Genomic DNA, 15,451 nt, shown 5'->3' with positions numbered 1-15,451 from the left:
CTTAAGAATCAGTGCCTTGGGGCCATGACTCAAGTAGTAGAGCAACTGTGTAGCACGCAGAAGGTCCCAGGTTCAATCCCTGGCATCTCCAGCTGAAAGGATCAGTTAATAGGTGATGTGAAAGACCTCCACCTGAGACCCTGGAGAGCCACTATCAGTCCGAGCAGACAATACTGACCTTGACGGACCATTGGTCTCAAGCAGTATAAGGCAGCTTCATGTGTTCATCAAAGCTTAAGTACGAGACACATAATGGGAGCTAAGAGTTGTACCATAACAGAGGGACAATGCACTAGAAGTAGCTCTTGTTTTTTCCCCATTTCAAATTCAAAGCGCAGAAAACACACACAGGAGAGAAAAGACAAAACACACAAACAACACAAACAAAAAACATAAAAAGCTCACCACAAAAAATTCAGATTGTTGCTGCCAGCATGGTGGTCAGAAGAGAGAGGAATGAGGTACATGCCTGTTCCTCCGGTGCATGCACACAGACTCATATCTCAAGGGAGGGTCTGGGAATACCTACTTCCTTCTTAGAACTCTAGAATTTCTGCACAGTGGTGTGCATTATTTGTGACTATCACAAAGACCATGACAGCAGGGTCGTATTTGAAATTCAATTGCTTTTCCTGTTTCGTTGCTCCAATTGTCTTGCTCCTATCTGCAGAGGTCTCCTGGCAGTGCCAAATGGACACTGGCTGCATTCCACACTGGCTTCTTAATTGGACACCTCTGATCTCAGCTCTCTATTCTCACCTCTCCAGCAGGCAGCAGAGACAAATAAGTCATTTAAAGTTATAAACAGCTGCAGGAGGGAAGTCCTCTTTTAGGGGCTTCTCCCAGTGCCCATGATTTTGCTGCTACCAACAGTCATTCTTTTAACACAGAACCTAGCAGACAAACTTACCTTAATTGTACCCTGACTGTTAGCAGCAATCAGCACGTTGGATTCCTGCAAAAGAAGAAAAAACATCAGGGCTGCAGCAGAGGGTTGGTGTAAAGGTTTTGCTGGGTGCTGTTGATTCCCCCATTTACACAACTCTGAGTTTGGAACTCCAGCTTAAAAAGAGAAGTCAATTATGGGGCACATTCTTTTTAAATGCTGCGTCTGAAACAGTCTACAGAAAAGCAATGTAAGAGAACTTTACTTCTAAATTACTGACAAACAAAGTAAAACAGACAAGTTTACATCGGGACCACACAACGCAGCATACAAACAAGGATAAAAGAACATGAAAGATACTGCAGACTTGGCCAACCTGAGAAATCAGCAGTGGCTGAACATGGACTGACCCAAACAGGACACAGGGTCTTATTCCAAGACACTGAAATACTGGACAATTCTACCAACTATTTTGTCAGATTGAACAGAGAAGCCATTGAAATTCATAAACATCAGCACAACTTTAACAGAAAAGAAGAGAGTAAGAATGAATAAGGCTTGGCTTCCTGTCCTGAAACCTCCAGACTAACAAAGACTACAGTCCACAATAGCCATGCGGATTAACCTTGGATTCCACATGTTAACAGATCACTTCAGGATACAATGGTTCCACATTAACATACCACACCCTCATTAGCACATTATCTTGATACTTACAGGACAATGATTTGCACATTACCTTTAATACTTTGCAGGACAATGACTCAGCTCAAACCCAACCCCCCTTCTGACTATATATTACTCTTACTACACACTTGACACTGAGAGACACTGTCCTTCAGTGTTACTCCTCTGAAGATGCCTGCCACAGCTGCGGGCGAAACGTCAGGAAAGAAAATACCAAGACCACGGTTACACAGCCCGGATAACCTACAAGAACCAATGAACTCTTACCGTGAAAGCCTTCGACAATATAAAGTAAAACAGAGTTGCACTTACCTGTAACTGTTGTTCGTCGAGTTGTCTCCTGTGCAGGCACACATGGGACTGCGCTTGCGCAGGCCTGCCGCGGGAAGGATTTTTCTTAGCTTGTTAACTATGGGCAGGGAGTGCCCCCACTCCACTGTGCATGTGTCAGGCTTCGCGCCGAAATGCGAGGCTGGGGAGCTGTGCCCCCTGCCCTTCAATTCTTATTTTGCCCGGTGAACTGAAACCTGTAACAAAAGAATCAGAAAACATCTATGAGAGCTCACAGCGGGGCAGGAGGGAAGGATGTGTGCCTGCACAGAAGATAACTCGACGAACAACAGTTACAGGTAAGTGCAACTCTGTTTTCGTCTTTGGTCTTTTATGCAGTCCCACATGGGAGATTAAATAGCCACCTACCTGGAGGAGGGAGATGAGCTCTCACACAAAGAGAGACTGTAAAACTGCTTTTCCCACTGCAGCATCCTGTCTCGCATTGACATCTACCGCATCATGACGGACAAACGTTTCTGGAGATGACTAGGTAGCAGCATCACAGATCTCCAGTAACAGAACACCTCTCCTGAAGGTTGCAGAAGAGGTCTGAGCCCTAGTGGAGTGTGGCCTCAATGACCTAGGACATCTGGTACCAGACAACTGATAACAGTGTCGAATAGTTTGCACGATCCACCTTAACAAGGACTGAGATGATGTAGATTGTCCAATTTCCCGACACGCAAAGCAAACAAATAATGACTTAGACTCCCTAAAAGCTTTTGTTCTATCTAAATAATATAATAAAGACCGCTTCATATCTAAGGTATGTAAGGCTTTTTCTGCATCCGAACAAGGATCTGGAAAAAACACAGGGAGTAAGACTGGCTGATTTAAATGAAATGCAGATACTACCTTCAGTAAAAATTCATAACTGGCCCTTAACAGAACTTTACTAGGAAAAAATTGCAAAAAGGGGGCACTCGCCTAGCCGATGTAATGGCCACTAGAAAACATTCCTTTAGTGACAAGCATCTTAAGGATGATGTAGCCATTGGCTCAAAAGGGGGCAGCATAAGTCTAGCCAGCACTAGTGATAATGACCATTGGGATGTACGCTGTCGAGAAGGAGGAAACAAATTAAGCAATCCTTTCATAAATAGCTTAGAGGTCTGATGAGAGAACAATGACTTTCCTTCCATCCCGGCATGAAAGGCTGAAAGGGCCGCCAAATGGACCTTAGTAGAACCTCCTTTTCTAAGTTCTAATAGGTAATCCAACACCAATGGGAGGACAAGAAGAGGGGTAATACCCCTTTTGGTTGACCCATCTGGCAAAAAGTTCCCATTTTAATGTGAAAGAGGAATGGGCTGAAGGTTTCCTAGAATTAAAAATAACATCCAAAACCTGACCTGATAACCTCACAGTGGAGGCTTGAGTAACCATGCTGTCAGAAGCAGTCTGCTCGGTTCCTGATGGTACAGGTTTTCGAAAGGTCTCCTACCACAGGGAAGTTAATGAACCTGCCCTTGGCCATTGTCATGAGATCGGAAAACCAAACCTCTCTCTCTCAAAATGGGGCCACTAGAATGCAATGGGTTGAATAATGGTGAACCAAGGCTAACACCTTGGTCAGAAGAGGTAGAGGTGGAAAGGCACAGAACATGGTCCCACCCAGAGAATGAGAAATGTGTCCCCCAGGGAGTAGGGATCGTGGCCCAACCAAAGTGGGGGATAAGAGCGAAACTCCAAACGATACCCCTCTCTAACAATGTCGAGCACCCACGTATCTGTGGTGATCTCCTCCCACACATGAACATAAGGGGCCAACTTATCACCAACCATAACACTTGGTTCCTGCCCCCCCTCCAACAGTCAGAAAGCAGGCTTCTGGTTCTGTCCCTTAGGCGACTGTGGGCGAGCCCCACTGGACTGAGGCTTAGATGAACGTCGTCTGTTATTGCCCTGGAAAGGTTAATACAGATGTTGTTACCCATAAGGCATAGTAGAGCTTTGTCCCTGTCTCTGATACCTTTGTTGCTGGTACCGGTCTTTAAATCCAAAGAGCCTTCTGAAAGAAGTAGTTGGAGGGGCGGATACCCTCATATATCAGGCAGCTTGTCTCTCCTTTTTCATTTGACTCAGAGTGTAACTGGTGGAAGTTGCGAACAGTGCCTTTCCATCAAATGGCAGGTCCTCGATGGTGCTCTTCACATCAGGAGTAACAGCAGTAGAAAGCAGCCACGTGAAGCGCCTCACAGAAATAGCAGCTGCCATCTCCCTGACAGCAGATTCAGATGCATGCCTTCTGGCATTCATCTGGTGCCATGCTAACTGTAGGCCTTCTGACACCACCACTTTGGCCAGAGACTTCTGTTCTTCAGGAAGCTGATCAATATAGGATGACATTTTTGTCCACAGGAATATCTGGTAGGCCGCCATTAAGGCTTGCTAGGTGCCAATTCTAAAGCCTAAAGCGTCTGCAGCGTAGTTCTTGCGGCTCAGAACACTGATTTTCTTACTGTCTTTATCTGCAGGGGCTGAATGTTTACTACCCTGGCGATGCTTAGGTTGAGATTCAGCCATTACGACTGAAGATGGTGGTGGGTGCGAAAAAATAAGTTCACAATCCTTAGGCTGGATCTTATAAAGGTTATCTACCTTACGTGAGGTAGATGGAGTGGAAGAAGGGGACTCCCAGACCTTCTTTGCAGTATCCATAAAGTCCTCTAAAACAGGTAAGGCCACAGTGACCGGAGCCTCCGAATACAGAGCCGAGAGGATCTTTTCTTCTGGCTTAGGATTAGATGATTTTATGTCCACATCAAGAGCCTTTGCTAGGCGAACCATCTGTTTCAGCAAAGTGGTGACTGTCCTCATTCGAAGATATAGATGTAATATCCCCCATCGCCTCCTCTCGGGCTGGATCAGATGGCATCTCTGAGCCAAACTCGGAATGGAGAGTCTGGTTCTCCTGTTCCACCTCAGATTTACTTGCCCTCGGATACTGTAGTTCAGCCTGGGAAGGAGGTGGCAACTGAGTAGGCTGAAGAGTGGGGGGTGCCCAGGGGGGAGGCATCTGTTGATACTGAGACCATGGGTATGACATCCATGGGTTGGGTGGAACTGAAGCAGGCCACTGTGAACACCACCAAGGTTGTAGAACTGAGAAATGTTGTTGGCTTGGGGCCATGGAAGAGGTGGCCATCATAGAAGCAAAAGTCTGTGGGAGGGAGGTTTGCTGTGCTGGAATCGAGGATTGCAGCGTTTGATCAATATCCTCCATCATAAACTATGGTAGATCTACATCAGAACCAGAGGAGTCAGGTTCCAAAAGCAGGGATGGAGTGTGTAGAGGTGGCGGAGTGGAGACATCCCCCAAAAGACTCAGTTCCGATAGACATGAGGTGGCTGGAACAGTGTCCTTATGACCTTTAGAAGGGCGCTTTTCTAAATACTTTGTCTTTTGCTTAGCTTTTTTTTGGCAATAGTTCCGAAGAACTCCGCACCTTCTCTTTTGGTTCCTTTGGTTCCGGGAAACGGCCTCGCCTTTTCTGCAGAACCAGAGTTGGCTCTGATCAAATGGAACCAAAAGACTCAGGGCGCGAGGATAGGTGTTGCTCAGCCGATTGCTTCGAGGCTGGTGTAACAGACCCAGAGAGAACCTTTTCACACAGCCAGGCCTTCAAATGGGAGGCCCTATCAGCACAGGCCTTGGGAGTGAATTGCTGACACACTTCACAGGCCCCGACATTATGTGATTCTCCCAAACAAAAAAGACAGAGTGAATGCTCATCTGTCTGAGTCAATTTTGTAGAACATTGCAGGCATTTTTTAAATAGGGCCGACTGAGCCATCGTACTAACTCAGCGGCCAAACTCACAGATCTAGACAAGTCGATAAGAGCAAGTCAAGAGATGTCCTTCCTCGTCAGTGGCAAAAGAAGAACTGAAGGGCAGGGGGCGTGGCTCCCCAGTGTTGTGTTTCGGCGCGAAGCCTGATGCATGTGCAGAGGAGCGGGTGCTCCCTGCCCATAGTTAACAAGCTAAGAAAAATCCTTCCCGCGGCAGGCCTGCACAAGCGCAGTCCCACGTGGGACTGCATAGAAGCAGAAGACGAACCTCCAGTTCCATGGCTGTGGACGAAGGCAAGGAATGTGAATGGTTTTCTTCGTTTTCCAACACACGTTTAAAATGTCCTGGATGCCTAAACTAAGCTCCATAATTGCCCATTAGTTTTTTAAAAAATCGAATCCTTATATACAGCCAGAAATTTAGAAATTTACAAAAAAAATTTAAGAATCTTCTTTCAGAAACTGTTAGAACAGCAAAACACAAGACAGCTTATAAAACACAAATTACCATGAATTTGATCAGGCTTCTAAGTAATCTTTAATCCTAGTTCTGCCAGAAGGGACTTAGCGTACAACCACCAAAATAAACCACCCACTGGAATTATTTTAAGGATCCATTTCCATTCATTTTGCTAGCCATCAGTAGTAAACACTTATGTCGTGCCAACCGCGTGACATACACATACCATCCCTCACTACGCCAAGTGAAGGAGAAAAGCTCTGGTTGGGAACAGTGATGAGGCCTCTACAAACGTAACATTAAAAAAATGTTCTGCTAAGCTGCTTTATGGCTACTTCAAAAACACTGGTACATTTGTCAAGGAATTGCTAATGGCTGCAGCTAACGACAAACCATGTTTGTCCTACTGTAAGGTGTGAAATGGTCTCTGTACAAAGCCACCTGTGAAGACTCAACTGAGGGTGTGCACCTGAGTTCTGCTGCGGTGCCCAGACATGTGCATATTCTACACGCAAGAGAAAGCAAACATGGAATGGTGAAGGCAAGTCTCACAGATCCGGGCAAGCTATTGCATATGAGAAGCGCCTTCACAGGACTGACCCATCATTACCGTTTCTGAAGCTCAAGGCAATGCTCAATTGCCAGGGAAAAGTGGTGGGGGGAACCAGGCACACACCCCATCCTGTCTTCAAAAGGTGGAGACGCTCTCACTGCTGGCCTGCAACTAAGCAGGCTCTTAACCGTTATTCCATTAGTACTGGCTCTTCTACCTCATTGCTTTTCGGGCATTAGTGTTACAGATCTGTGGCTGTTGCCTTTTGTCTAAAGTCTGTAGAATTTCTTTCCATAGGAGTTTGCCAAAGAGGGTCTGTTTTTAGACGGGTATTTCGAGACGACAGCTAGAAGGTAGTTCTTTCAGTAGCTGACGTCCAGTCAAGTGTGGTTTGCACACCCACGGCCAGCAGCTATGATGGAAATAGACATTCCCGTTCGCTAAAGGGAATCTGACCATTGGAACAATGTTCTGTAGTCTTACAGGGCTATCTCATAAGACAAAGTTCCAGTGCGAAAAGAGTGTCTGTATGCAAATGTGCATTTAGGCGTAACTTGATTATGACTTTCAGCGTATCTTCAAAGCAGCTGTTAAGTAGTAAACTACAAATAAGAGTAACAGCCTTATCATTACCAGACAGCAGACAGATTAAGTGGTAGTCATGAGAACATACAGGAAAGTGTGAAATCAATGGAGTAATCAAAGAAGATATTATAGAAGAATATAAATCACAACTGGATAAAAAATGGATACATGTTTCTGTCTTTGCCTTTCTACACGGGCTGACTCTGTTTGACTGGTTTCAAAAGTCTGCTAGTTAATTCATTGAGGGGTAAGGCATTATGTCAGGCCAAGAAGAAAAGTCTTTGAAAAGTTGGAATGGTTAAGAATTCAAGATAATCTAGGAGAACTGGAAAAGATGGGGTGCTCTGTCCCCAGAAGGAGGGTGCACATTTCCTTCTGGCATCACCACATCGTTCAAGATGGTCCCTTAATTCTAAGTCCACGAGTGTCTTATTCATTACTAAAGGGAGGTCTGAGGGAAAACTTGGATAGGAAAGCTGTAAATCTGAAAGTCTTTCAATAAGACAAAGCGCATTTTAGTCTCATCACACATTCTCTGTCACTGACCCACTGTTCAGAAACATGCACATTATCCAGCCCGGGGAGGTGGTAACAAAATGCATTCATGATTTATACTGTCACACTATGGAAATCTTACGGTTTGGGAAGACATGACAAGTACAAGGATGCCCACTGGAAAGTGTCAGTGCCTGCCAGTATCTCTCTGAATGCCTCTGATAATCTGGTATTTCGGCCGAGGACTTCTATGGGGCAGATGCTAATAAATCCCAACACAGTGCACTGCTTTACCTCAGAGCTGCTGCTTTCCACACTTTCTCTCCTGGCCCCAGTTAATCGCCAGTCTCCGGCTTTCTGTACAGCAAACCCACAGAGTCTAGCAGGGTAGTGAGAAAAGTAACACCTTGTCTGCCATTGACAAGAGTTACATGCTTGTTCAGGCACCCTAATCTTACACTCACTTTAAAAAAGCACCTAACACTCTTTTCATACAGCTCAGTTCTCAGCTGTTAGCTTCCAGATTTGGACTCATTCTTCCTCACTTACCAGGCTTTTTCCTGTGATTAATATTCCTGTTGATTCTTCTTCTTTGCACTCCCTCCCTCAGGTCCCACACTGTAGTTCAAGCCGCTACTCATCTGCTCTTTATCAAGAACACCTCAATTGCTACTGTATTATTTAACACAATATATTTTTTTTTAAAAAGGAAGCCAAGTCTCGCTAGGCCATTCTCTGACCAAGGCCTCTGGGGTGGGGGAGGGATTTTCTTTCGGCCGAGTTTCTTCAGCATTTTCTCCTCATCTCATCTCTGCTTCTTAGTCAGTAAATATTGCCACTTGTTCTTTTAGTTTTTAGTCTCCAGCTAATCCTTCCATTTTTTTTCATGCTAAGCTTAATTATTCCTTTTAAATCTCAATTCTCCACTCATATTCATAATCTCTATTCAGTTGTTTGCATCGACTTTCTATCAGTCTGGTAAATAAATCCACAAAGCATGTGTTAGCCTACATCTATACTAGCCTAAAAGAAACAAAATTACTTTTGTGGAATATCCCTGCCTAGTTGCTGGGATCTGTTTTTACATGCCACGGATGATCTAGTGATTGCTACTTCCAAGCCTGAACTAGAAGATGGAATTAATGAAGTCTTGCATAATATATACTCCAAGCCTCTAACAGTAAGATACATGGGGCCATTTGGAATGCAAAGATACATACTGTATGCAGTTCTCGATTTCTTACAATAATTGATGCACAAGGACTACTCTTCTCTTGTGTCTGACAACAGGAACTTTGAGTTTCAAAAGTTTATACTCTGAAAGTCTTGTTGGTCTCCAAAGCACTACTGGACTCGAATCTAACTATTCTCCTCTGGCATTCCTTTCTCCTCACCTTACATGCCAAAAATCACAACCTTGAAGGTGTCAAATTGCAGCATAGTTTCCCAAGCTAGGAAGATGGATGTCTTAAAATATTGTCGAAGGCTTTCACGGTCAGAGTTCATTGGTTCTTGTAGGTTATCCGGGCTGTGTAACCGTGGTCTTGGAATTTTCTTTCCTGACGTTTCGCCAGCAACTGTGGCAGGCATCTTCAGAGTAGTAACACTGAAGGACAGTGTCTCTCAGTGTCAAGGGTGTAGGAAGAGTAATATATAGTCAGAAAGGGGTTGGGTTTGAGCTGAGTATTGTCCTGCAAAAGTATTGTCCTGTAAGTATCAAGATAATGTGCTAATGAGGGTATGGTATGTTAATATGGAACCATTGTATCCTGAAGTGATCTGTTAATGTGTGTAATCCAAAGCTAATCTGTATGGCTATTGTTGAATGTTGTCTTTGTCTGGAGGTTTTTCAGGGCAGGAAGCCAAGCCTTATTCATTCTTAAACTCTCCTCTTTTCTGTTAAAGTTGTGCTGATGTTTATGAATTTCAATGGCTTCTCTGTGCAATCTGACAAAATAGTTGGTAGAATTGTCCAGTCTTTCAGTGTCTTGGAATAAGACCCTGTGTCCTGTTTGTGTCAGTCCATGTTCAGCCACTGCTGATTTCTCAGGTTGGCCAAGTCTGCAGTATCTTTCATGTTCTTTTATCCTTGTTTGTATGCTGCGTTTTGTGGTCCCGATGTAAACTTCTCCACAGCTGCAAGGTATACGATATACTCCTGCAGAGGTGAGGGGGTCTCTTTTGTCTTTTGCTGATCGTAGCATTTGTTGTATTTTCTTGGTGGGTTTAAACACTGTTTGTAGGTTATGTTTTTTCAAAAGTTTCTCCATCCTATCAGTGACTCCTTTAATAAATGGCAAGAATACCTTTCCTATGGGAGACTGTTTTTCTTGAGTTTTCTGATTTTTGTTTGGTTTAATGGCCCTTCTGATTTCATTCTTGGAGTAGCCGTTTGCTAGCAGTGCGTGATTTAGATGATTAGTTTCTTCCTTGAGAAACTGTGGTTCACAGATCCGTCTTGCACGGTCCATTAATGTTTTGATTATTCCTCTTTTCTGTCGGGGGTGGTGGTTGGAGTTTTTGTGTAAGTAGCGATCTGTGTGAGTTGGTTTCCGGTAGACCTTGTGACCTAACTGAAGGTTTGATTTACGGATGACAAGGGTATCAAGAAATGGGAGTTTACCCTCAATTTCCTTTTCCATGGTAAACTGAATGTTTGGATGGATATTATTAAGATGGTTTAGAAAGTCCATTAATTTTTCTTCACCATGGCTCCAAATGGTAAATGTATCATCTACAAACCTGAACCAGACTGTAGGTTTGTAAGGTGCTGATTCTAATGCTGTCTTTTCAAAATATTCCATGTAAAAGTTTGCTATTACTGGACTGAGTGGACTTCCCATAGCTACTCCATCAATCTGTTCATAAAATTCTTGATCCCATAGGAAATAACTTGTTGTCAAACAATGGTGAAATAAGGCTGTTATATCTTCTGGAAAAATCTGGTTAATCAATGAGATTGTGTCTTTTACTGGAACCTTGGTAAAGAGGGATACAACATCAAAACTGATTAATATATCCTTTGGATTGAGTCTTAACGGACTGATTTTGTTGATGAAGTGAGTTGAATCTTTGATGTAAGAAGTGGTTTTTCCAATGTGGTCCTGTAGGAGGGTGGTCAAATATTTAGCTAATTCATATGTTGGGGAACCAATGGCACTCACGATGGGTCGGAGTGGAACGGAATCCTTATGGATGTCTTAACTTCTGCTATCTGGAATGAGATGTTGATGTAAGGGGACATTCAAATGTTCCAAGTATACACCCATTAGCTTAGAATGTGATGGTTTAACTATAATGGAGGAAACCCTCCCCTATATATATCCCCCCCACCCCCAGAAATTTATTGGATGCTTAAACACATACAGCTTTCTACCAAAGTAAAACCCAGCATTTTAAGGGGAATTTATGGAACAAATGCACAGGCATACCTATAAATCTTAGTTTTAGAATTTCAATATCATATAACTCAAGGTTATTCTTATATCATGTTGGATATGCCGCCCAGGGTAACATAAACAAGCTACTGTGGCATAGTTAAAAAGGTGAGCGATTCATTCAGTTCCATTTTGGAAGATGCCCTGGTTAACAGCATATTTCATGCCTGTCTCAAAAGCATCCGTTAGAGCTAAATCCAGAGACTCAAGCTCTGTGCGCAGAAGCTAGTGTTAATGAATGGGTCTAGGAGATTAGGGCATGTTATTTCTGGAGGGTATTTTTAGGGTGTGTGTGCGTGGGGGGGGAGGGTCTGAGAGAAAGAAGGAAACACCACACTCATGGGTTATAGCTTTCATTTCCTAGAGTCCTTTAATACTTTTCAAAGGCTTGGGTAATACACACATTGAAATACTTCATAGATTTATGTCACTGCTGCTTTCAGTCTAGTCTCCTGCCCTCTTTAGGTCAGTTCACTTTGCTTTTCTATGTGTATACATACCTCTAATCCTTCACAACCTGGGTTGACATCCTCTATTTGTTATCTTTGATCTTGTATTTGTAGCTCACTCTTTTATGCAAATCCTCTTTTTAAAATCCTCTTTGCTGTAAGTTAATATTCTCATTTTCTTTCACACTCTCTCACTATGGTATTCTCTAATCCAGCTGCCACCCCCTTTCTGAAACACTTTTCTACTCTCAGTTCTTTAATGCCATGTCCCTAATTCTCCTACCTTCTTCACATTTAATGTCCTTTAAAAGATTTCCTCATCTTTTAGATCATTTCTCTTGATTTCTCTTTCTGAAGTATCTTTTCTAAAATCTGTACTTTCTACTGTCCATCATAGTTCTCTTTCTTTCCTTCTTGTTTTTCACTCAAGACTCTCTAGTTCCTACCCTTTCCCTCAACTCGCCCTCTCCTGCTAAGTACTGTCCTTTTCTAACTTTCCTTTCTAAAGTTCTCTAATGTATTGTCCTTTCCAAAAATTATCTTGACCCCTATCAGTCACTTAAATGTAGCAATTAATGTTACATGTGAGCCACTGACATAGAGGTTTTCTCCTAATGTCAGAATTGTGGACAGTTCTCCCCCCACCCCCAGCAACCTGGCAGAAAAAGCAATACATTTCTCAAATCTGGCTGTTCTTGTTAGCCTTTTAGTTTTGGAGTCACTCAGACATGCTGCCACCTTGTTTTTGAAGTTCTCTCGGGGACCACAAGGATTAGCTTTTGAAAAATGCTTGGGATTCTGAGAAGAGGCTCCAAGCAGCACAGAAACCCTTCAAATTGTAGGCTTTAAGTGCTTTCATGATGAACCACCAATTCTGTCATCTAGCACTGCTTGCCCACACTGACTGTTGGTACCAGATTTTTTTATTCATTGGGATCAGAATCCAGAAGCATGATGCAAAATTCACTCTTTTGCCTTGGCTTTCCAGCTCTCAATGACTCTCCTCAAAACAGTATCATTTTGTGCAAGTTATAAAACAATACTGAAAGCATTCCCATTGCCTCTATAAATAGTCAGCGGTTCAGCTTTCATATTCACATCCCCAACTAGACAGCAGCCATTTCCCCCTTGTGGAAATGCTGCCACAGGCAGCTTTCAGAAAAGAACAACGCATTAGTCAAAACAGGTGCCCCTTCATACCTTGAAAACCTGAAGATATGCAAGAAATAGTCAGTTTCTCAAAACACAACCAGGTGTTGGGAAGATCAATATTTTAATGCATAGCAATAGCTTTGCCCTTCTGAAATTTGTTTAAAAGGCATTCACTCAATCACTGTACAAATGGACTACTCTTAAGAAAAAGAGTAAAAAGATTTTTATTTTGCGTGACAAGGACTAAGGTCTCTAATGGATTTCACAGTAACATCAAATACCAATCAAATGTAACTGTATCACCAAAAAACCCCCATCTTCTTCCATGAGAGTAATAATAACGTGTTCTTTGCTGAATGATTTTTCTATATCATCATTCTAGAGGAATTTTCCCATTGCCGTATGTGCTGTGAGCATTAGTGATTACCTGAAGACACAAACCTATAGGACAAACATGATTTGCTCCTCTCTCTGTGTGTGTGGATTTCCTAACAGAAATGAAATCACAGCTCTTATTTTCTGAATAGGAAATAACATGATTGAGATAGTAAACAAGTAAAAATTCCAGTTGAACACACATGAAGCTGCCTTATACCAAATCAGACCATCTGTCCATCGGGATCAGTTCTGTCTACTCAGATTGGCAGTGACTCTCCAGGGTCTCGGGTTGAGATCTCATTACTGCCTGATCTTTTTAAGTGGAGATGCTGGGGATTGAACATGGGACTTTTCTGCATGCTGAGCAGATGCTCTTCCATTGAGCCACGGCCCTTTCCCAGTTGCAATTTCTGGAGAGTCTCCAGAGCCTTCTTTTTCATCCATTAAGGTTCACCAAAACATGGTATAAAGAGTATATAAACAGCAGTCTAATTTACTCAGTAACATTTCTAAAATATATTCCATTTTGCAGATGGAAAGCTAGGCTTCCTGTTTCCTGATGATCCTAGTTACATGTTTGTTCATTGAGGCAATTTTATTTCAAATATCTACTGTGGTGGGAAGTGCTGTCAAGTCACAGCTGATTTATGGTGACCAAGTAGGGTTTTCAAGGCAAGAGACGTTCAGAGGTGGTTTGCCATTGCCTGCCTCCGCGTGGGCTGAGAGAGTTCTGAGAGAACTGGGAGTGGCCCAAGGTCACCCAGCAGGCTTCATGTGGAGGAGTGGGGACTCGAACCCAGTTCTCCAGATTAGAGTCCGCCGCACTTAACCGCTACACCATGCTGGCTCTCAAATGTGTACTACTGATCAAGATTTTTTTTTAAAAAAAAAACAACAACCCTCTTTAACAATGAGTGTTAGCTTTTATTTTAGTGCAGTGATAAGGCCTATATTTCCTTCAGTCTCTCAAAATTCACTTGGACTGAAGTTCCAGTAATAAGTAAAACAAGCTGGGGGACCCATGGAGCTATGGGAAAGTAGGAAATCCCATCCCGGGCAGATGCCTGTTGTCTTCTCTCCCTTTGGGTTCTACTCCTGCTTCCCCCTTTTAGCTTTCCCACCTTGCACCTACTTCCCCCAGTGGACTTCCTCCCCTTCTGGCTCCTGTTTCCAGTTGTCACCACTGAGGGAGAAGGGAGAAGCCGATGAAGGAATTAAGAACTTTGGGCGATTCCTATGGTGTTCTGAATGGCTGCCTTTGCAACCTGCACAGATGACAAGCAGTTGATTAAAAAATGGTGAGGGAATGAACCTGAAGAATTTATCCCTCCTTATCTATATAAGAGATATTCAAAAGATAAGATAGTTAATGCTGCAGGTCTTAAGTTATTCGAATTTTCTATCCAAAGAGGGTTGGTCATTCTGAATGGTCAAAAAGGAATTTATGGGCAACCTGCAATAGCAGTCATGATTTCATGAGGCCACCTTACAAGGTTTCAGGCACCCTTACTGATTTAAAAGGTAAAACAGGGTTACACTTACCTGTAATTGCTGTTCATCGAGTGTCTTTTGGGCAGTCCTGCATGGGGACTTGTGCAGGCCAGCCTGCACTGAAGACACGACGATGAACCTGTAGTAAGCAAGCCTCTGTCTCATGATCTGCTGTGGGGAATCACTTTTATGAGCTGTTTGCCTTATAACAAGCCTTGGGTGCAAGCTGGGATGCCTGATGCTTGGGATATGTTTGCTGCCAACTCTTGATGGGGTGCAAATAACACCTGCACCTACTGTCAAGAGTCTAGGTGTGATGCTGGATGCCTCCCTGTCAACGGAGGCACAGGTCTCAATGTAGTCAAGAGTATTTTCCCATCAGTGCCAAGCTAAGCAGCTGATGCCCTATCTGTCCCGAAGTGATCTAGCCACAGTGATCCATGCAACAGTCACCTCCAGGTTAGACTACTGTAACTCACTCTACACAGGGCTGCCCTTAGGCCTGCTCCTGAAAATTCAACTGGTCCAGAATGCAGCGGGGAGGGTCCTCACAGGGATCCCTTAGAGAGCACATACGCAACAGGTGCTCCGTCAGCTGCACGGGCTCCAGACTGAGCACTGGATCATGTTTTAGGTTCTGGTCTTGACCTTTAAGGCCCTAAACAGCCTGGGACCATTGTGCCTGTGGGACCGCCTCTCCAGATACACCCCCCAGAGAGCATTACGCTCATCTAACAACAACTTGTTAGTGG

General features: G+C 43.5%; 1 protein-coding gene across 1 annotated transcript in view; it reads right to left on the bottom strand.

Moving 5' to 3' along the window:
- Nucleotides 1–829: 829 nt before the first annotated feature.
- Nucleotides 830–15,451, bottom strand: part of COP1 (COP1 E3 ubiquitin ligase) — a 198,609-nt gene continuing 183,987 nt past the window's right edge. The window contains exon 19 of the mRNA XM_056844706.1: nucleotides 830–955. Within this exon, the coding sequence (XP_056700684.1) occupies nucleotides 830–955 (126 nt within the window). The remainder of the gene's footprint in view (nucleotides 956–15,451) is intronic.

This window comes from Euleptes europaea, chromosome 2 (assembly GCF_029931775.1).
Source record: "Euleptes europaea isolate rEulEur1 chromosome 2, rEulEur1.hap1, whole genome shotgun sequence".
NCBI lineage: Eukaryota > Metazoa > Chordata > Lepidosauria > Squamata > Sphaerodactylidae > Euleptes > Euleptes europaea.
The sequence above is the reverse complement of the archived record's forward strand: the minus strand, read 5'-3'. Positions and strand labels throughout refer to the sequence as shown.